The 22,653-nt window shown below is 40.9% G+C and overlaps 1 protein-coding gene across 1 annotated transcript in view; it reads left to right on the top strand.

Annotated features, from left to right (window-relative positions):
- WDR70 (WD repeat domain 70) overlaps positions 1-15,731 on the top strand; it is a 181,926-nt gene extending 166,195 nt beyond the window's left edge. Inside the window, exons 15-18 of the mRNA XM_070743427.1 lie at positions 7,343-7,422; positions 10,383-10,499; positions 12,277-12,439; positions 15,414-15,731. Coding sequence (XP_070599528.1) covers positions 7,343-7,422; positions 10,383-10,499; positions 12,277-12,439; positions 15,414-15,501 — 448 coding nt within the window. The 3' untranslated portion in view covers positions 15,502-15,731. The remainder of the gene's footprint in view (positions 1-7,342; positions 7,423-10,382; positions 10,500-12,276; positions 12,440-15,413) is intronic.
- The last annotated feature ends 6,922 nt before the right edge of the window (positions 15,732-22,653 follow it).

Below are 22,653 nucleotides of genomic sequence, written 5' to 3'. Positions count from 1 at the left end.
TACTTATTAGATTTATAGGCCATCCTTCTCCTCATGGACTGTTACAACACAAAATCAATATGAAAATGAAAAATGTCAAATAAATGATCCCCCCCCCACATCTTTTTTCTTAAATGTTAAAAATTTATATCGTCATTGAATTTGGACATTGGAGCAACTTGCTGTCAATTTATAGTATTCTAACCATTGGGGAAAATATTTTAAAAGCACTTTTATTTTCCCGAGGGTAGAAAAGTGCTTTTTACAGGATAAAATGTAACTTTCCATTTCAATTTTTTTTAAAAAAAAAATGCTTATGGGGCAATTAGACTCATAACTGTGGGAATCACATATGTGATTCTGTAAGTGAAAGGGTGGAAGGTTTTAAGCAAAACTGGACGGTTTTGTGGTTTATTTTAACCCAGCATCAAGTTGAAAATCTTAGTTCCTGAGAGCCTATCATTTTCCAAATTTCTGCCGGGGTGGTGGTGGTCAAGATGGCTACTGTAACTTCTGGATTGAAGCACCAACTTATTTGCATGCCTGTGTCACATGTAGAAAGGGCAAGTCTTCAATGGCACAATCATTCCAACTTTTTGATCATACTTCCATTTGTCTAAGGATCAGTGATGGCGAACCTATGGCATGGGTGCCACAGGTGGCACGCGATCGGTTGCCCTAGCTCAGCTCCAACGTGCATGTGAGTGTCGGCCAACTAATTTTTAGAGGCTCTGGGAGGGCATTTTTGGCTTCCAGAGAGCCTCTAAGGGGATAGGGGGAGGCATTTTTACCCTCCCTCGGCTGCAAGGAAGCCTTTGGAGCCTGGGGAGAGCGAAAAATGAGCCTACTGGGGCCAACAGAAGTTGGGAAACAGGCTGTTTCCAGCCTCCAGAGGGTCTCTGGGAGGTGGGGAAAGCTGTTTTCCCTCTCCCCAGACATTGAATTATGAGTGTGGGCACTTGTGCATGTGCGATAGTGCGTGCCCATGCTCTTTCGGCACCTGAGGAAAAAAAGGTTCGCCATCACTGGTATAGGATTTCCTGCCTAAGCACGGGGTTGGACTAGAAGACCTCCAAGGTCCCTTCCAACTTCTCTTCTCCTCTCCCTCTCCCCTCCTCTCCTCTCCTCTACTCCACTATACTACACTACACTACACCATACCATACCATACCATACCATACCATACTATACTCTAGCCTTGGAAAAAATATTATGAAAATAAGAAGCTAATGTTGTAATCCAAAACATGCCAATTCAGAGATAAAAGTCATGACGTTGAATTTATTTTTAGAATCAAGCTGCTAAGCCTTTCTCATTTCTGAGATATTTAATGTACAAATTATAAAAGAAGAAAGTTGAAAGAAAAAACACACAAGACATATACAGGTAGTGCTTGGCTTACGTCCGTTCGTTCCACAACTGTTCAAAATAATCGTCAATGAGAGAGCCAACCTAAAACTAAGGAGAAATTTCCTATTAGTGAGAACAAAGTTAATCAGTGGAACAGCTTGCCTCCAGAAGTTGTGGATGCTCCATCAATGGAGGTTTATAAGAAAAGATTGGACAGCCATCTGTCTGGAATGGTATGAGTAAGGCTTCCTACCTGAGCAGGAGGTTGTACTAGGACAGGGGTAGGCAAAGTTGGCTCTTCTATCACATGTGGACTTCAACTCCCAGAATTCCTGAGCTAGCATGATTGGCTCAGGAATTCTGGGAGTTGAAGTCCACAAGTCATAGAAGAGCCAGCTTTGCCTACTCCTGTACTAGGAGACATCCAAGATCCCTTCCATCCCTGGTACTTTATGTTCTAAATTCCTGTGCACCCCTTGGGGTCTTGAAGGAAGTCCCCATATTAGCTTTAAGATATAAACATATATCAAAGTCCACTCATCTTCCAGGGGACAAGGTTGGGAAACACTGCCCTGGAGCAGTGGACTTCAACTTCCAAAATACACTAATTGGTTCCTGAATTTGTTAGGCAAATTCTGTGTCAGCAAAAGGCCACATCCAGGCTTCCCTTGGTAAAATGTTTTTACTGAAATCATTAAAATCACAGATTTTTGGTTTTGTTCCACCTAGCTTAGCCAAGGAGAGGAACTTCAGAGGCATCCATTTTTTTGCTTTTGAGAAACTATAAACTGCAGAAAGACCTAAAATTACGATTAATCTAAACAAGCCAGCTTCACTAATTACAGATGGAAGCTGACTTTCTTTGAAACTAGCTGTGGTAATAATTACCATTATTCATTGGTCCAGATGACTCAACTAACCGTAGCCAAACAAAAACAGAAATGTCATCTCTGTTTTTTGGACACACAACTGGAAAAAGTGTAGAAATCCTAATTCTCATTATGTATACTTTGCAAACAATCCAAGTTTTCGGTTGAAATCGGTGTGACCTATAAATTAAATAAGGAAATAAATTGTCCTTTATTTTTGGTGCCTTCAAATAAGTCTTTATTTCTCACAACTACCTGGACAAGTCCTTGCAGTTTTCTTATTAAGTTTTCAGAAATAGTTTGTCATTATTATTATCATTATTATTATTATTATTCATTGGATTTGTATGCCGCCCCTCTCCGGAGACTCGGGGCAGCTAACAACAATAATAAAACAGTATACAAAATAATCCAATACAGTGGAACCCCGACTTACGAGTTTAATTGGTTCCGGAAGGAGGCTCGCACGTCGAACAGCTCGTATGTCGAAACATTGTTTCCCATAGGAAACAATGTAAAAGCGATTAATGCGTGCAAGCCCGAGGGCTGAGGGGAAAAGACGTTGGCTGAAGCGGGGAAGTTCGCCAGGAGTCAGCAAAGAAGCCCCGCGTGTGTTTTAAAACATCGGAGCCGGCATGGGGAGGCTTTTAATCAGCCCCCGAGCCCCCAACCCGGACTCGGGGGTTGATTGAGAGCCTCCCCATGCCGGCTCCGATGTTTTAAAACACACGCGCGGCTTTTCCGCTGCCTCCTAAAGCGGGGAAGTTCGCCAGGAGGCAGCAGAAAAGCCGCGTGTGTGTTTTAAAACATCGGAGCCGGCATGGGGAGGCTTTTAATCAGCCTCCGAGCCCCGAACCCGGACTCGGGGGTTGATTGAGAGCCTCCCCATGCCGGCTCCGATGTTTTAAAAGACACGCGCGGCTTTTCTGCTGCCTCCTGGCGAACTTCCCCGCTTTAGGAGGCAGCGGAAAAGCCGCGCGTGTGTTTTAAAACATCGGAGCCGGCATGGGGAGGCTTTTAATCAGGCCCCGAACCCGGACTCGGGGGTTGATTGAGAGCCTCCCCATGCCGGCTCCGATGTTTTAAAAGACACGCGCGGCTTTTCTGCTGCCTCCTGGCGAACTTCCCCGCTTTAGGAGGCAGCGGAAAAGCCGCGCGTGTGTTTTAAAACATCGGAGCCGGCATGGGGAGGCTTTTAATCAGCCCCCGAGCCCCGAACCCGGACTCGGGGGTTGATTGAGAGCCTCCCCATGCCGGCTCCGATGTTTTAAAAGACACGCGCGGCTTTTCTGCTGCCTCCTGGCGAACTTCCCCGCTTTAGGAGGCAGCGGAAAAGCCGCTTATTTTTTCTTGCTTATTTTTTCCCGCCACTCGCAGCGAAAGTGTCCCGGTTTTTTTGCCGCCCCCCCCGCCCGCCTCTCGCAGCAAGTGCTTGTCCGGGCGTTTTTTTTGCCACCCCCCCCCCCCGCCCGCCTCGCAGCAAGTGCTTGTCCGGGCGTTTTTTTGCCCCCTCCCCCCCCGCCCGCCTCGCAGCAAGTGCTTGTCCGGGCGTTTTTTTTGCCGCCCCCCCCCCCCGCCCGCCTCTCGCAGCAAGTGCTTGTCCGGGCGTTTTTTTTTGCCCCCTCCCCCGCCCGCCTCGCAGCAAGTGCTTGTCCGGGCGTTTTTTTGCCGCCCCCCCCCCTGCCCGCTTCTGCACCCCCAGCAGAAGCCAAGGACTCACCAAGAGCTGGATACTGAGAAGAGCCGGCCTGGCTTGCTTTGCTTCCGAGCTGATGCAGAGCCGAATAAAGCGTCACGCCCCCCTGACGCTTTTGGCGGCAAAAGAGCCCAGCATCGCTTCGGAAGCCGCCGAAAGCGTCAGAGGGGCGTGACGCTTTATTCGGCTCTGCATCAGCTCGGAAGCAAAGCAAGCCAGGCCGGCTCTTCTCGGCTCGTATCCCGAATGGAAGCTCGTGAGTCGAACAAAAATTTCTCTACTCTCCCAGCTCGTATCTCGAGTAGCTCGTAAGTAGAGCTGCTCGTATGTCGGGGTTCCACTGTAGTAAAAACGATTAAAAACCCATTAATAGTCCCGTCAACTAAGCAATGTCGCCTGGCGGGACCCAGGGGAAGAGCCTTCTCTGTGGCGGCCCCAGTCCTCTGGAACCAATTCCCCCCAGAGATTAGAACGGCCCCCACCCTCCTTGCCTTTCGTAAACAACTTAAAACCCACCTCTGCCACCAGGCATGGGGGAATTGAGATCCTCTTTCCCCCTAGGCCTTTACAATTCTATGCATGGTATGTATGTATGTATGTATGTTTGGTTTTTATATTAATTGATTTTTAATCATCAATACCAAATTACTATTGTACACTGTTTTTTTGTCTCTGTTAGCCGCCCCGAGTCTCTGGAGAGGGGCGGCATACAAATCCAATAAATAAATAAATAAATAAATAAATATAAAAACCAAACATACATACAGACATACCATGCATAAAATTGCTTCCTTTCTAGGCTGAAAGAGGGATTGGCCCAAGATGACTATCTCAAAAGAACAGGGGGGAAAAACCCTTCATCATTGTCTTTGTAGACACGCGATGGCATTCCCATTTTTCGGTCTTCCCAGGTTTTAGAGTCTTTCTAGGAGCCTGGGGAGGCTGAAAACAGCCTTCCCCACCAGCCCGAAGGCTCTTTGGAGTTGAAATTATTGAAATTTACACTGGGTCAGTGACGGTGAACACGCAATGGTATTCCTATTTTTCGCTCTTCCCAGGTTTTAGAGCTTTCTAGGAGCCTATGTCAGTGATATTGGTTTCTGGCCTCTGGAGGACCTCCAAGGGGATGGGAAAGGCAGTTTTTTACACTCCCCAGGCTACTAGAAAGGCTCTGGAGCAGTGGTTCTCAACCTGGGCGTCGGGACCCCTTCGGGGGTCGAACGACCATTTCACAGGGATTGCCTAAGACTATAGGAAAAGACAAATTTCCCATGGTGTTAGGAACTAAAGCTTCTATTCTGGCACCTTGGAGCATATTTTTACAATCCAACCAATCAGGCGTTTACAGTGTGGGTGTCCCTCTGACCTTCCTGCCAAACAGCTTAAAGCTGTTGGGAGAATTGGGGCTAGAATTATGGTTGGGGGTAGTGATGGGCTCCTACAGATACGGTCAGGTACGCAGAACTGGTAGAAAATTTTTGGTCAGGGACGCAGAACCGGTAGAAAAATGTTGAATTTTTTTCTTTTTTTCCTTCTTGGCTCTGGGTATGTTTTTCCTATCACCGTAAATGAGGTTGAATGTGTATAATTTTGGAAGAGCTGTGCAAAAGTACATACACATACAGTTTATATAGTAGATTATGTATCTTTTTATGTGCCTGTGTGTAATACATTTGGCATACATACATAGAATTAAATAGTATATTTTGGCTGTACAGTAATAGTAAATAGAGAGGGAAATTGTATCTCTTGGAGGCAAGGAGGGGCCAGGCGCCCTAACCCAAACCCTTAACGTGAGTGTCATCAAGTTGGCCACCTTTAAGCCAGTCACATGACCTTTAAGCCACCCCCCAGTCACATGATCGTCAAGCCACTCCCACCTGGTCACATGGCTGGCAAGCCACACCCATAAAATAAGCCATGCCCACAGTGTTGGGGGTCACTACAACATGAGGAACTGTATTAAGGGGTCGTGGCATTAGAAATGTTGAGAACCACTGCTCTGGACCTTGGGGAGAATAAAAAACTGGTGATTCCCTCCAGAGGCTGGAAACAGCTTGTTTCCCAACTCCCAGTGGGCCTAGAAGGCCCAAAAAACAGCAGGGCAGTACACACATGCGCGCTAGATCCGAGCTTGTGTGCCCACCAATGTGTGTGCCTCTTGTGGCAGGCGTGCTATAGGTTTGCGATTATGGTTCTAGGGTGTTAGCTAATCCTGCCAGCTTAATATCATCTACAAATTTGGTATTCCTTCATCTAAGTCATTTATGAAGATATTGGAGAGTAGAAAGAAAGAAAGAATAGAATTTTATTGGCCAAGTGTGATTGGACACACAAGGAATTTGTCTTGATGCATATGCTCTCAGCGTACATAAATAAAATATACCAAAATATATCAAGAATCATGTGGTCCAACACTTAATGATTGTCATAGGGGTCAAATAAGCAATGAAGAAGCAATGTTAATAAAAATCTTAGGATATAAGCAACAAGTTACAGTCATACAGTCAACATGGGAGGAAATGGGTGATAGGAATGATGAGAAAAACTAGTAGAATAGAAGTGCAGATTTAGTAGAAAGTCTGACAGTGTTGAGGGAATTATTTGTTTGGGCCTAAGACAGAATCTTGTAATATCCCACTACTTACATCCTTCCCATTGATCCATCTGTATATTTTAACCAAACCTTTGGCCAAGTTTCTCATAGATTCTTTTATTTGTTCTTCTATTTCAAGTTTCAGTAAAAATTTATAGACTACTTGTGCCACCTTTCTATACAATTCTATTTCAAAGTCAGTCTTACAACTCTTTTGTCCACTTTAAATCTTTCTAAAACCTTTCCAATACCTAAATAAGAGAATCATTGATAACTATATCGCCCTCCCATCAATTGTTCTGTTAATTTCATTTTTAGTCATCCTGATAAAACTGTAATATCTAATAATAAATTAGCCATTTGTGCTTGCCTGTTAATGCCTTATTCACAAAGTGCTTCTTGTGCTAAAGTCACACCATAGTGTTTGAGGTACAATTTGGGTTTCTATCTAATCTATATTCTCAATCTGGCATGTCTTAACATAATTATTTTTCAAATCCACATTTCATTTTCTTCCTTTGTTGGTCAGACTTCTCTTATGTCAATTGCTCTTGCTGCACGTTTTCCAATTTTGAGGTCCAAAATCCTCAATTTGCAAAATTTGTCTTCTCTTATGTTGTACAAAATTTGTTCTTACTGCTTTCAACACAGTTCTGTGTAATACTTTTCATTTATGGTTTCTGGAATTATACCTAATTAGACTATTTGTGGTTTCAGTTCAAATATTATTTTTAGCACTAAATATTTGGATGTCTTTCTTCCAATGCTTTTTGAAAGTAATTTTGCCACGCATGATAAAATGTTCCTTCTTTGTTGTGGCATTTATATATATTTACTCTTTATCATCCCTAGGGGAGCAAAGCTGTGCGTTGTGAAGACTAAAAGAAAAGAGAGACAAGCAGAGACTCTCACACAAGATTATATTATAACACGTAGGTTCTTTCTGAATCCTTAATATGTATAGAATTTTTATCTTAATGAATTGAGGCCCTAATACAAAGGGTCACAAAAGACTTTTTAAAAGGAACTAAAGTCACTTATAAGCTGTTTGGCAGAGGAGAGGGAGGTTGGTAGCTTTATTCAACCACATGTGCCAACACTACGTGCTAAACTTAAAAAAAAAGATTCTGCTCAGTTTGTCCCAAATATAAGGTCAGAAAATGGAATTTTTTCCAAAATCTCTAGCCCAGTGATTGGCGAACCCATGGCACAGGTGACACAGGTGGCACGCGAAGCCATGTCTCCTGACACGCGAGCTGTTACCCTAGCTCCGCTCCAACGTACATGTGTGTGCCGGCCAGCTGATTTTTGGCTTGCACAGATGCTCTGGGAGGGTGGTTTTGGCTTCCAGAAAGCTTCTGGGAGGATGGGTAGGACGTTTTTACCCTCCCCGGCTCCAGCGAAGCCTTTGGAGCCTGGGGAGGGCGAAACATGAGCCTACTGGGCCCACCAGAAGTTGAGAAACAGGCCCTTTCCAGCCTCCAGAGGGCCTCCAGGGGGCAGGGGAAGCTATTTTTGCCCTCCCCAAGCATTCAACTGTGGGTGTGGGTACTCCTGCATCTGCGATAACATGCACACACATTATTTTGGCACCAAAGGTGGGGAAAAGTTTGCCATCGCTGCTCTAGCCTGATTTTTAGGGCTAGCTACTAATCCTTACTGGAATATTTACTATATTTTGCAAACAATGGAAGACCATACGTAGTATTCCAGTTTTACAGATCCTTTAAAAATATAGTATTTCCCCTTCTGATGCTGCCTTAAATATGCTGCCTTGAGGAGGCTGCTTTATGTTGATGCTTTTTAAATTGGCTGAAAGAAGGAAATTCCTTTCTTCCTCCCTTGCTTGTGTGCAACAGCAGTTTATTGCTAGGGCATGTGTTGGGTTTATAATCCCCAAACTCTCATAGCTATCCTTCCTTTGTTTTTGTCTTTTGTTCTTCCAAACTAGAGCATAATCACAATAAAGTTGGAAGACTCTCAGTTTATAATTTGGTGTTGGTAACTGCTGGCTTTCTAACTTTTACTAATATCAAGTTTGTGAAGAGGTTTGGACTAGAAGACCTCCAAGATATAGTCCAAAGTTTGGACTAGAACAGCCGTCCCCAACCTTTGCGGCTTTGCCTAACATTCTGGCCTGCCACTCGCACAAGTTGAGCAGTGTGTATGCATGCGCTCCAGCCAGCTATTCATGCAGTCCAATTCCGAATAGGCCACGGCCTAGTAGTGGGCTGTAGTCCTGGAGGTTGGAGACCCCTGGACTTGAATACCTACAAAGTCCCTCCCAGGTCTGTTATTCTTGCATTGGCTGCCAATCAGTTTCCGGTCACAATTCAAAGTGTTGGTAATGACCTATAAAACCCTACATGGCATCGGGCCACAATACCTACGAGACCACCTGCTGCCGCACGAATCCCAGCGGCCGATTAGGTCCCACATAGTTGGCCTTCTCCGGGTCCCGTCAACTAAAGAATGCCATCTGGCGGGATCCAAGGGAAGAGCCTTCTTTGTGGTGGCATCCGCCCTCTGGAATCAACTCCCCCGGAGATTCAAACTGCCCCTACCCTCCTCACCTTCCGCTAAATGCTATAGACCCATCTTTGCTGCCAGGCATGGGGGGATTAATCTCCCCCCCTTTTCTCTGACCTCTATATTGATCAGCTGCACTGAGTGTGTATGACTGTGTAGTTAATGGGTTTTTTATACATGTATTTTAATTTAGTTTAAATTTTAACGTTAGATTTGTATTGTATTATATTACTGTCTTGTTGTGAGCCGCCCTAAGTCTTCAGAGAGGGGCGGCATTCAAATCTAATAAATTCAATTCAACTCAATTCTATTATTTCTGAGATAGGTTCCCTTAAAATTACAATTTAGGTTAACATTTAAAGAATATTGTCCGTATTCTCAGAGCAAGATTATATTTAGTAATTTCTACTGTACAAAAGTAATTCCCTCAACACTGGAGACACCCTACAATAGTGATGGCAAACCTTTTTTTGCTCAATTGCCAAAAGGGCATGCAGGCGTGCATATATGTGCCCACACCCATAATGCAATGCCCTTCCCCTTGTCCATGCACGCACAACCCCTCCCCACACACTTCCCACCATGTGCTCAGGCCTCACTGAAGCCTCTGGACTTCCAGTAGGCCCATTGGGCTGTTTTTCACCTTCCACAGGTTCCAGAGGCTTTCCTGAAGCCCAGGGAGGGTGAAAAATGCCCTCCCCCAGGCTCTCCATGGGAAGAGCCTTCTCTGTGGCAGCCCCGGGCCTCTGGAATCAATTCCCCCCAGAGATTAGAACTGCCCCCACACTCCTTGTCTTTCGTAAATTACTCAAGACCCATCTATACCGCCAGGCATGGGGGAGTTGAGACACCTTTCCCCCAGGCTTTTTTATATTTATGTTTGGGCATGTATATGTTGTTTACTTTTTTAAATATGATAGGGTTTTATGTGCTTTTTAATATTAGATTTGTTTTCGCTGGAATATTGTTTTTATTATTGTTGTGAGCCGCCCCGAGTCTTCGGAGAGGGGCGGCATACAAATGTAAATAATTGCATTGAATTGAATTAAATTCTGGAAGGCCAAAAATCAGCTGGACAGTGTGTGCATGCACAACCCCTCAGATATGACTCCACATGTCACCTGTGGCACGCGCGCGATAGGTTCTCCATCACGGCCCACACTAATCCCATGCCTAGACATCATGCCTTGCTTAATCCCCGCTAGTCAAATGACTATTCTGTGTCTAGCCGACTATGAGACTATTTTCTTAGTTCAAGGTTTTCACTTCAAAATGTAGGCGGCAAAACAAAGGGAGGGACATTGTGTAACATTTCAAGGCCTTTGTTTTTAAATATGACATTTTGTTTTTTATCCCCGTGAAGCTCACGCACTTCCAATGTTTCGTGAACCGCGCCAGCGAAGTACAAGAAAACAGCTGGAAAAAGATAGAATGGATCCTGTGAAATCTCACAAACCGGAACCGCCAGTAGCAGGACCAGGTAATTCAGATTTTTGAAATTTGCTGTCAGAAAAATACAGCAACTTTATTTCATACAATCATAGAAAACAAAAGTTCTAAAGTACCTGGGAGATTATCTAATCCAGTTCTCTCTCTCATGCAAAACCCAATTACTAAAGAGCCTTTGTTTAATCTTTATTCAAACATCTATTGCAAAAACAGGACCGTGTACTTTGTTATGGTATGGTTGTTAACGTTGTGGAATTTTTCCTGAAGATCATCTGTTCTAATTTAATCCCATTGTTTCTAGTCTTGTTTTCTTGAAAAATTCTGAACAGCCTTGCCCCATCTATTTTGTTTATTTAATTCGTGTATATGCCACTGTGTGTCTAAAGTCTTGGAGCAACTGACAAGTAGTAACAGATAAACAAAATATATTTTATTTCTGTGATAAATAATATTCTTATTATAGTTACAATACTAGAATTTTCTACATGACAATCTTTCAAATTCTTGAATGCAGCTGCTATGGTTCTCTTAAAACTAAAATGATAAATTCTATTCTTTATTCCTATCACCCATTTCCTCCCATGTTGACTGTATGACTGTAACTTGTTGCTTATATCCTAAGATTTTTATTAATATTGCTTCTTCATTGCTTATTTGACCCCTATAACAATCATTAAGTGTTGTACCACATGATTCTTGACAAAAGTATATTTTATTTTATGTACGCTGAGAACATATGCACCAAGACAAATTCCTTGTGTGTCCAATCACACTTGGATAAATTTCTATTCTATTCTATTCTATACCCAAATTTCTCCACCGATGCATTATACATTTTTATTTCCATGTTCCTGAATTAGTTTATTTATGTCCTTCCTTAAATGGGAAGCTATAATTTCAGAATACATTCTAGGCGCAATCTAATTAAAGAAGGGTTGAGAGGGATAATGACTTTTATTGTGGAAGATCAAATCAACTTGATAAAAGCAAGCATAAACAGTGAACAAAAAATGTTTAAAAAATGCTGATGTACTACAAGTGTCAAACTCGCGGACTGGATGCGTCACAGGTTGGCCACCCCCACCCCCATTTTAGCAAAAGGGAGAAAGTCACAATTATGTCATGTGATGACAACGTGACCCTTTGAGTTTGACACCCCTGTATTAGAATATTCACTTTTTAATGTGTGTGTGTGTATAGATTGTAGATCTTGGCATATTTGGGTTTCTCCCCATGCAAGGTTCAGTGAGTTCTGGTGACGTTTCGAAGAGGTCCCACTCATCATGTATCTCAGGGACCGCCTTCTGCTGCACGAATCCCAGTGACCAGTTAGGTCCCACAGAGTGGGCCTTCTCCGGGTCCCGTCAACTAAACAATGTCGTTTGGCGGGACCCAGGGGAAGAGCCTTCTCTGTGGCGGCCCCAGCCTTAGGAACCAACTCCCCCCAGAGATTAGAATTTCCCTCACCCTCCTCGCCTTTCGTAAGCTTCTTAAAATCCACCTCTGCCGTCAGGCATGGGGGAACTGAGATATTCTTTCCCCCTAGGCCTTTACAATTTACGCATGGTATGTTTGTATGTATGTTTGGTCTTATAATAAGGGTTTTTTTTTAGTTATTTTAGTATTGGTTTGGATTGTTACATGCTGTTTTTTATTACTGTTGTTAGCCGCCCCGAGTCTACGGAGGGGGGCGGCATACAAATGCAATCAATCAATCAATCAATCATCTTCAGGTGATATAGATATAGATATTTGCTTAATGTCTGTTTTTACATTTTTCACAACTGATTATTCTTTCTTCTTATTAGGCCGTGGTGGTCGTGTTGGAACTCATGGAGGCACTCTGTCGTCATACATAGTGAAGAATATTGCATTGGATATAACTGATGATAGCAATCCCCGCGAAGCTATTTTACGGCATGCAAAAGAGGCAGAAGAAAGTCCCTACTGGGTTGCTCCAGCATATTCCAAGTAATTAAATTTTATAAGGCAATAAATATATATATATATATAAAGCATCGATTAGATAATATGTCTTAAACTTTAATGAAGTTGAATATAAGAAAATATATATATTTAAAAATACATTCTCTTTTTTTTTCTGTAGTTCTAACTTTTGCTGAAAATTGTAACAGTATCAATGAGTTGTACTAAAAGGTCTTGATATATAGTGGTATCTCGTGATACGAACCCCTCGCCAAACGAACAATCCAAGATACGAACCCAGGGTTCGGAAATTTTTTGCCTCTTCTTCCGAACTTTTTCCGTCTTATGAACCCGCCACCGCAAAGCCCCGCCGCCCGGCTGTCGCCTTTTGGAACAGCCGGGGGGCTTCTTGGCGGCCTCCTGAACTCCGAACCTGGAAGTTCGGCAAAGTTCGGGTTTGCCGTTCGGGTTCGGAAGGCCGTCGAGAAGCCCCCGGCTGTTTCAAAAGACGACAGCCGGGTGGCGGGGCTTCTCGGCGGCCTCCCGAACGCCGAACCCGGAAGTTCGGCAAAGTTCGGGTTTGGCGTTTGGGTTCGGGAGGATGCCGAGAAGCCCCCCAGTTGTTTCAAAAGGTGACAGTCGGGCGGCGGGGCTTCTCTGGGGCCACCCGAACCTGAACTTTTGCTGAACTTCCTGGTTCGGCATTGGGAGAACGGTGAGAAGCGCCCAGCTGTTTCAAAAGGTGACAGCCAGGCGGTGGCGGTTTTTTGCATTTTTTTTCTTTCACGCATTAATTCATTTTACATTGTTTCCTATGGGAAACAATGTTTCATCTTACGAACTTTTCGCCTTACGAACCTCCCCCAGGAACCAATTAGGTTCGTAAGACGAGGTATTACTGTATTTAGAATAGAATATAAATAGGTATAGAACAGAACAGAATAGAATAGAATAGCAGAGTTGGAAAGTACCTTGTAGGTCATCCAGTTCAAACCCCTGCTTAAGCAGGAGACCTTGTACCATTTCTGAAGATCACTGTCAAGTCTCTTCTTGAAAGCTTCCAGGGATGAAAGTCCCAGTACTTCTGAAGGCAAGGTGTTCCATTGATTGATTGTTCCCACTGGCAGAAAATTTCTCTTTATTTCTAGGTTCAATCTCTCCTTGGTCAGTTTCCATCCATTTTTCCTTGTCTGGCCTTCAGGTGCTTTGGAAAATAGATTGATCCCTTCTCTCTGCATCAGCCCGTCAAATATTGGAACATTGGTATCATGTCACTCCTTCTTCCCAGGCTTCGGAGGCCCCCTGGAGGCCAGAAATGGGCCCATTTCCGGCCTTGTCAAATGTCCAGTAGACCTGTTTTTCACCCTCCCCTAGCCTCCACACATGCCCTGCATGCCATTCATCCAAAACAGCCTATGTGGGGACTCCTGAGAGGGATGGGGTGGGGTGAGTGGAGCCAGCCAGGAGTGGGGTTTGGGGGGGTTCTCTGAACTGCACAGAATCGTAGCTGGAGGTTCTCCTGAACTCCAGCAAACCCCCAGCAGCCTACCCCTGCTTTTCTTGGAATTAATGGGAGATTGGAATGGAATGATACCCCAAATTAGACAGAAAAATATTAAAGTTGCAGAAAGTAGCTACCATTTCTTTGTCGTTTGATGGACAATTTAGAGTTTGTTGATGCATTGGGCATAAAAATGACAATTCAAGACAGTATGCTTACTATTCAGAAAGACATACATCAATGGTTCTCATCCTTTCCTTCATCTCCCTTTAAATACCTTTTGTACATACTCTGGACACAGTTCATCAAGACTTAACTTAAGGCTTAAATCATAACATTTCTTCATTTCTTCATGGACCCTCTGTGACAACATCATGGCCCCCGGGGTCAGCAGACCACAGATTGAGAACCATCAATGTAGATCTTTTACAAGAACAGACACAATTTGAATTTTGGAGAATCTGATTATTAAGCTTCATAAAATAACAAAGATTTTTTTCAGACCATACTTTGAAATGTACCTAAAAAGTAATTGATGTCATTGTCTTTAATAAACTTACTTACTTACTTACTTACTTACTTACTTACTTACTTACTTACTTACTTACTTACTTATTTATTAGATTTGTATGCCGCCCCTCTCCGTAGACTCGGGGCGGCTAACAACAACAATAATAAAACAGCGTTTGACAAATCTAATATTTAAAATAGCTAAAAACCCTTATTAAAAAACCAAACATACCATGCATAAATTGTATAGGCCTGGGGGGAAGGAATATCTCAATTCCCCCATGACAGAGGTGGGTTTTAAGGAGTTTACGAAAGGCGAGGAGGGTGGGGGCAATTCTGATCTCTGGGGGGAGCTGGTTCCAGAGGCTCGGGGCCACCACAGAGAAGGCTCTTCCCCTGGGTCCCACCAGACGACATTGTTTAGTCGACGGGACTCGGAGAAGGCCAACTCTGTGGGTACTTATTACAGTTATATTAACACCGCTTGGAGTTTCCTGAGTACTAGTTAATGAGCCGTAGTTAAAGTATTGAGTAAAATGGAAAATGTCCCTGGAATAAAAAGCATCTGTAGTGTGTATCTAGTAAGGTGTGAACTTTGTGTTAGATGCAATCGACATCTTGATCAGGTTTCAGTGTCTTGAGTTTTTCAATTGGATTCAGTTTATGTTCATATTAAAATAGTTATTAGAATAGTGTGCAAAAATTCCTCTAGAGAGATTTTCTGGTGATAAGATGTACTTTTTTCCGTCAGTTGCCAAAATACAAGTTTCCAGAAATACATTAATAAACGTTGTGAGGTGTGTACATGTTTTGATGGGTGTTTTTATATTTCCCCTTAGTTATAATCCAGGTAAAAATCAAATTATGGTAGATGAGAGCAGAAATTTTCTTAATCAGTAAAGGAGTGATGGAATAGTTATTTGGGAGGAGTTCCCCCCCCTCTTTTTAAGAGCAAACCTGAACACTTTTGCAGAGCTCTTGTTTTAATCATTATTGTTCTTTTTTTAGAACCCAGCCAAAAACAGTTTTTGCAGAAGTAGAATCTGATGAAGATGAAACAGATGACAAGCCAGAGTGGAAAAAACGTAAAATTTGAAGAATTTAAATTGAAGGATCTTCGCAAGGGATTTCAGACAGAGATGAAATTCTTTTTCCTTATGCAAAAGAAGTCAAATTACTGCAAGCAAAATTGCTTTTACGCACAGGAATATTTTGCCCCTTTGAAAGACTATAATTGCCATAGAGTGAAATAAGCTTGCTTTAGCATAAAATCTGTATTTTATTAAATAACTAAAGTCATAAATAAAAAAGAATTATTTCTTCAAAGGCTTTTGTTTATGTGTGTATTTAGAAGAGCATAGAAACATAGAAGACTGGCGGCAGAAAAAGACCTCATGATCCATCTAGTCTGCCCTTATACTATTTTCTGTATTTTATCTTAAGATGGATATATGTTTATCCCAGGCATGTTTAAATTCAGTTACTGTGGATTTATCAACCACGCCTGCTGGAAGTTTGTTCCAAGGATCTACTACTCAGATCATAATAACTTTATGCAGATCATAATAACTTTAAAAAAGCCCAATCCTCTTTTTTTCCCCCTTAAATTATTTTGCTTTTGTTGATAAATTTGAAAATTCTAATTTGTAAGACAGAGCAACAAATGCTCTATCTTACACATCAGTAAAAATAATCAGAACCTTAAATACAAGCTTGGAGAACATAACCTTGTAGAACATAAGCTTCTGTCAAGGATTTTGGAGTACTGATATCTAATGATCTAAGTGCCAAAGCCCACTGTAACAACATTGCCAAAAAGGCACCAAGAGTAGGCAATCTAATATTGCGTAGCTTCTTCTCTGGAAATATTACACTGCTAACTAGAGCATACAAAACATTCACTAGATCAATTCTCGAATACAGCTCACCTGTCTGGAACCTGCACTACATATTGAACATTAATACAATTGAGAGAATCCAAAAATATTTCACGAGAAGAATCCTCCACTAGCAACAAAATATCTTATGCCATCAGACTTGAAATCTTGGCTTAGTCAACTGAGATCTACGTCGCCTTTTAACTGATCTAAATTTAATTCATAAAATTATCTGTCACAAGGTCCTACCTGTCAATGACTGCTTCACCTTCAACAACAACAATACACAAGCGCACTAGAGATACAAACTTAATGAAAACCGCTGCAAACTTGACTGCAGAGAATATGACTTCAGCAACAGTGCCTGGAATTTACTACCTGACTCAGTTTCTTCCCCCAACCCCAAAACCTTCAACCTTAGACTGTCTACTGTCAACCTCACCCAATTCTTTAATGGGGGGGTGGGGTGCATAAGCACACCATTGAGCATATTATTCCTGTCCTATTGTCCTCATTTATCTATATTTTGTTTATGTTTATGCTTATACCCATACTTGTTGTAGTTAGCTCTGGCCCAGCTCCTGCCCCAAGGACTGGATATGGGGGAGACATCCACATGCTGCAGGCCTGTTTTGCCCCCTGTGGAATCTGCTGATGAAGGCTCCTCTGACCAAGAAGACATGAGTGACAGGGAGGAGGAGAGTGTGGCAGACAGCTCAGAAGGAGATCAATTATCTAGCTCCTCCTTGGATTCAGAACAAGAGTTAATGATACAGCCACGCATGCAGAGAGCGATGCATAGGCAACAACAACTGAGAGATTATTATCAAAGAAAATGAGCCCACCTGTGGTTGGGTGGGGCTGTGGTAATTAGTGAGGCAGCTATAAATAGCAGCCTGTGGGTTTGGCCATTGTGGAGGATTATCTGATCGTTGTGTTTCGTGACTGCTTTAGTGACTTTGACTTTTTGTGTGCTGATTTTCCCCTGCTTTGAAACTAAACCAGAGCAAAGTGTGTTTCACTTTGTGAAAGAAGAAGGACTGTGAATTGCCTCACAGCTGCAAGCTAAGTATCACAAAACTGATAAGGGACTTGTACAAATTACCAGTTTGTTTGCTCTTTGCTATACCAAAAGAGGGCTTAGTTTAAGTGAATTTTCATTATAAAGAACATTGTTTTGAATTTTCAAACGTGTGTGTGTCTGAAATTTGTACTTGTGAATTTTGGGGAGGAGTCTACCAGAGAGCCTGACAGAATACCTGTTATAAATAATTAATAAACAAACAAAAACAAAACAAAATATCACCTAAATATTATGAAGAAGTAGGCTATTATATGATCTTGAATAATTTCTGCTCCGATCAGTTTCCGGTTACAATTCAAAGTGTTGGTCATGACCTTTAAAGCCCTACATGGCATTGGACCAGAGTACCTCCGGAACCGCCGGCTACCGCACGAATCCCAGCGACCGATAAGGTCCCACAGAATTGGCCTTCTCCGGGTCCCATCAACTAAACAATGTCGTTTGGCAGGCCCCAGGGGAAGAGCCTTCTCTGTGGCGGCACTGGCCCTCTGGAACCAACTCCCCCCCCGGAGATTAGAACTGCCCCCAGCCTCCCTGTCTTTCGTAAACTACTCAAGACTCACTTATACCGCCAGGCATGGGGGAGTTGAGACACCTTTCCTCCAGGCTTTTTTTTTAATACTTTGTTTTATGTTTGGTATGAATGTGCTGTTTGGTTTTTAAAATAATGATAGGGTTTTATATGTTTTTTAATATTAGATTTGTTCCACTGCTATATTGTTTTTGTTGCTGTTATGAGCCGCCCCGAGTCTTCGGAGAGAGGCAGCATACAAATCTAATGAATGAATGAATGAATGAATGAATGAATGAATGAATGAATGAATACTGGAATTCCATGATTATTTTGTTCATTTATGAAAGCCACGGGTATGTCAATAATATGAATTGTAAAGGGTGTACAGAATCTTATAGGGGGCTAAGCAAAGCATTTATAATTGGAAACATTTCAAATTAAAAATGCTTGTTTTGATATGCTGGAAATGCCTTCTGGAATGTTTAAAAAAAAGAGAAGGCGCATTTGGATCTTAAACCATAGATGCTTCAAATGCAGAACATATCTGAAACTGTGTCAGAATATTCTTGGTTAAATTGGAATGGTCATTTTCAGCTCAATAGGTTTTGCACAGTACTAATCTTCTATGGGCAACTTGTTTCCACCTGTTGATTCCAGAACAGATATATATCATACAAATGTCATTTCATAGATGCATAACTCCTTTTTTCTAATGGTGTGCAATAGATTTCCTTTTTTTAGGCCAATAGATAGTTACTTTGCTCGAAGAAATCTTGCTATCATTACATTTTTGCCTGTACACTTCTTGATTCCCAATTTTTATATGCTTGCTGATTATTTTAGGTTCTGGAATGTAACACAAAAATATTCATTTTAAAACCAGTCATTGCTTCACAGAGACTGATGAAGAATAGAAGGAAGAAAAAAACCTATGTGGTCTTTAGAGTCTGTTTTCTCTTTCCTTCTGAAAGTATGTGTTCTTTGCTCTTGCTTCTAAATCAAAATTGTACTGTGACTTCTTTGCTACTCTATAGCCAAAGTATTCTGTGTACCCCTTAAATATTACCTTGCAAAGGACCTCATTCATAGCCATCAAGATAGATATTGGGGAGTGGGGCTACAATCATAGTTCCCTGTAAGCTGAGCAGTGAGCAATCGCTCACTTAAAAATCATCATCAACTCAGAGTTTTCCAAACCTGCCCAGAAGACGAGAGGGAAAGAGTGAGAAGGAAGGAGAGAGAGAGGAAGAGAGGAAGAGAGAGAAACAGATAGAAAAAAGAGAGGAAGGAAAAGAGAAAGAAAAAGAATGGGAGTAAGGAAGAGAGAAAGAAAATCAAAATCTAGTTTGAAACTAGCTCAACTATTTAAGTGGCATTTTGATATTGATAGAGTTGCCCTATTATGAGCTCACTGTTATAGACACACAGTTCAGTATTTTATTTTGAAATTCTCTGAGGCAAAACAGGGTGGGTTTTTTATTTGTTTGTTTGTTTGTTTGTTTGTTTGTTTGTTTATTATTTCTGTGCTGCCCAGTCCCGAAGGGACTGCCGCTGAGACACTATACTTTTCCGCCCACCCCCCCCAAAAATTAGAAGGAACACTGGCTACAATTTTAGAAGTTTAATCCCACCCTATTACTTCCCAGCAACCGATTAAAACCCACAGGGTTGGCCTTTTCCGGGTCCCGTCAACTAAGCAATGTCGGTTAGCGGGCCCACAGAGGAGAGCCTTCTTTGTGGCGGCCCCAGCTCTCTGGAATCAAATACCCCCTGAGGTCTGTACTGCCCCCACCCTACTAGCTTTCAGGAAAGCCTTGAAAATCTGGCTTTGCCGGCCGGCCTGGTGGCCGTGAGAATTGACATCTCTTAATTCCGTCCTAAATAAGATTTGATTGGGATGGATGATATGGTATGATTGCATTGACAATATTAAGGGTTTTTAAGAGTTTTTAAATTATTATTAATGTTTGAATTGATTTTGTATAGTTTTATTGTTTCTTATTGTAAGCCACCGTGAGCCCTTCGGAAGTGATTGGCATACAAATGTAAATAATTAAATAAGTTTGTTTGTTTGTTTGTTTGCTGGTCAGCATCAATCCCTCTTTTGATTCGTAGCTTGTTCTCAGATGTTTGCTAGAGTGACTTAATTATCTTCTTTAGGACAGTGATCACAACTGAACATCTGTATTAAGCTGCTCTATTCCTACAGTGGAAAGTCTAGTAACAATTGCCATCATTTGGGTTTTATAAAGTATGAGTTAGCCTTTTCCAAAGCACTACATTTCATCCCTGCTTTTATCTAAAACCATTGCATTTTTTAATATTTACTCTTGACTAAAAGTAAAATACAAATCTAATATTTTACAATACGCATCTTGAAGAATGTATACATTACATGATGGAAAGGTTAAGAGTAACGTTGTATATTTTAAAGGGTTAACATTTTATTTAAGTGCTTGCCTTGCTATGTCTGTCACAACAACTAATGTTTTAAAAGGAATTATTGATTTGGAAAGTCATTTGCTTAGAGGAAGTTGTATTTCCTTTTTAAAATAGTTTCGATCCATCAAAATCAAATATATTTATTTTTGTGACTTTCATAAAGTGAAAAGATCATAGCGATGTTGATACTTAAAATATTAACATTTAATTCATACACTGCCAGTGGGTGCTTAATTAATTACCCTGTTTTACTTTCAGATTTATATTGGATGAATATTCAATTTTAAAAACTGTATCACTCAAGTCAGCCTCTTCTTAATCTTCAGCAAGCAGAATTGCTTAAAATTTAGTTCCCAGAAGCTGAACAGTGAGATCAGTAAAAGTCAAGTGAATTGATGTCAATTTTATTTTTCTTAAATTCTGAAATACGTGTATAAGAAAACCCCAACATTTTCTGATTTCCAGCTTACCACAAAAATGACTTTTTCCTCCATAATTTGCCCATTATTTGTAGTTGAAAGCAATGCGAAAATTTAAAACACAATTAATTATGCTGCTTGTCTAAACAGTCCTTCAGGATTGGGTGGCATAGAAGTCACTTTTGAACTACAAAATAAACAAGACTTTCAGTTATTTCTAATAAACAAGTAAATAATATATGGATATAATTGATAAGTATAAATAACACAATAAAAATGTAAACAATTGATATATGGATTAGATAAAGCAATAAAGAGATATATAGAGTTTGCTTTTTGATTCATCAGGAATGCAAACAAAATGGAAATTTATTTTATTTATTATTTATTATTTAGATTTGTATGCCGCCCCTCTCCGCAGACTCGGGGCGGCTCACAACAAAGTGAAACAATTTACAACAAATCTAATATGGTTACTATGTAACCATTTTCCTTTCTTTTTCTATTTTCTTTTTTTCTTCTATGTTCTTTTCTCTCTTTTTCTCTCTCTGTCCATCTTTATTGTTCTCTTTCTTTTCTTTTGCTAGGTTTTTCCTTTTTTTTCTTCTCCCTACCCTTTCTTTTCTTTCTCTTAATTACATGTTTGTAAAAGTCGTTTACTATTCTTTTTGAATTGTATTAGAAACATAGAAGACTGACGGCAGAAAAAGACCTCATGTTCCATCTAGTCTGCCCTTATACTATTTTCTGTATTTTATCTTAGGATGGATATATGTTTATCCCAGGCATGTTTAAATTCAGTTACTGTGGATTTATCAACCATGTCTGCTGGAAGTTTGTTCCAAGGATCTACTACTCTTTCAGTAAAATAATATTGCTTTTGATCTTTCCCCCAACTAACTTCAGATTGTGTCCCCTTGTTCTTGTGTTCACTTTCCTATTAAAAACACTTCCCTCCTGGACCTTATTTAACCCTTTAATATATTTAAATGTTTCGATCATGTTCCCCCTTTTCCTTCTGTCCTCCTGTTTTTCTATTTGTGAATAAAAACTTATTTTTTTAAAAAAGAAGTCAAATAAAATAAATAAATAATAAATAAATAAACTATCCTTATTTATACGGATTGTATTTTATTTAATGATGTTACCTAATTGGGTAATGAAAATCTGCAAGCAAACAACAAGTCCAGAGTTCCAAGAACTCTGCACTTCGTCCCTGGGTTAAAGGTATTTTCTTCTGTCAATATGAAAATAATAAGGTGGAAAACTTAAATGGCCATAGAAATTTTGAATAGAATGGGAGAAAACTACAGAGGGGGGGGCATAGAAATCTAATAAATAGAAACATAGAAACATAGAAACATAGAAATCTGACGGCAGAAAAAGACCTCATGGTCCATCTAGTCTGCCCTTATACTATTTTCTGTATTTTATCTTAGGATGGATATATGTTTATCCCAGGCATGTTTAAATTCAGTTACTGTGGATTTATCTCCCACGTCAGCTGGAAGTTTGTTCCAAGGATCTACTACTCTTTCAGTAAAATATTTTCTCATGTTACTTTTGATCTTTCCCCCAACTAACTTCAGATTGTGTCCCCTTGTTCTCGTGTTCACTTTCCTATTAAAAACACTTCCCTCCTGGACCTTATTTAACCCTTTAATATATTTAAATGTTTCGATCATGTCCCCCCTTTTCCTTCTGTCCTCCAGACTATATAGATTGAGTTCATGAAGTCTTTCCTGATACGTTTTATGCTTAAGACCTTCCACCATTCTTGTAGCCTGTCTTTGGACCCGTTCAATTTTGTCAATATCAATATCTTGTCAATAATAATAATAATAAAATAATAATAATAATAATAATGTGGAATGCCATGTCCCCATTTACATGGCATTATCATCATACATCT

Source organism: Erythrolamprus reginae, chromosome 2 (genome assembly GCF_031021105.1).
Source record: "Erythrolamprus reginae isolate rEryReg1 chromosome 2, rEryReg1.hap1, whole genome shotgun sequence".
NCBI classification, from domain to species: domain Eukaryota; kingdom Metazoa; phylum Chordata; class Lepidosauria; order Squamata; family Dipsadidae; genus Erythrolamprus; species Erythrolamprus reginae.
The sequence above is the reverse complement of the archived record's forward strand: the minus strand, read 5'-3'. Positions and strand labels throughout refer to the sequence as shown.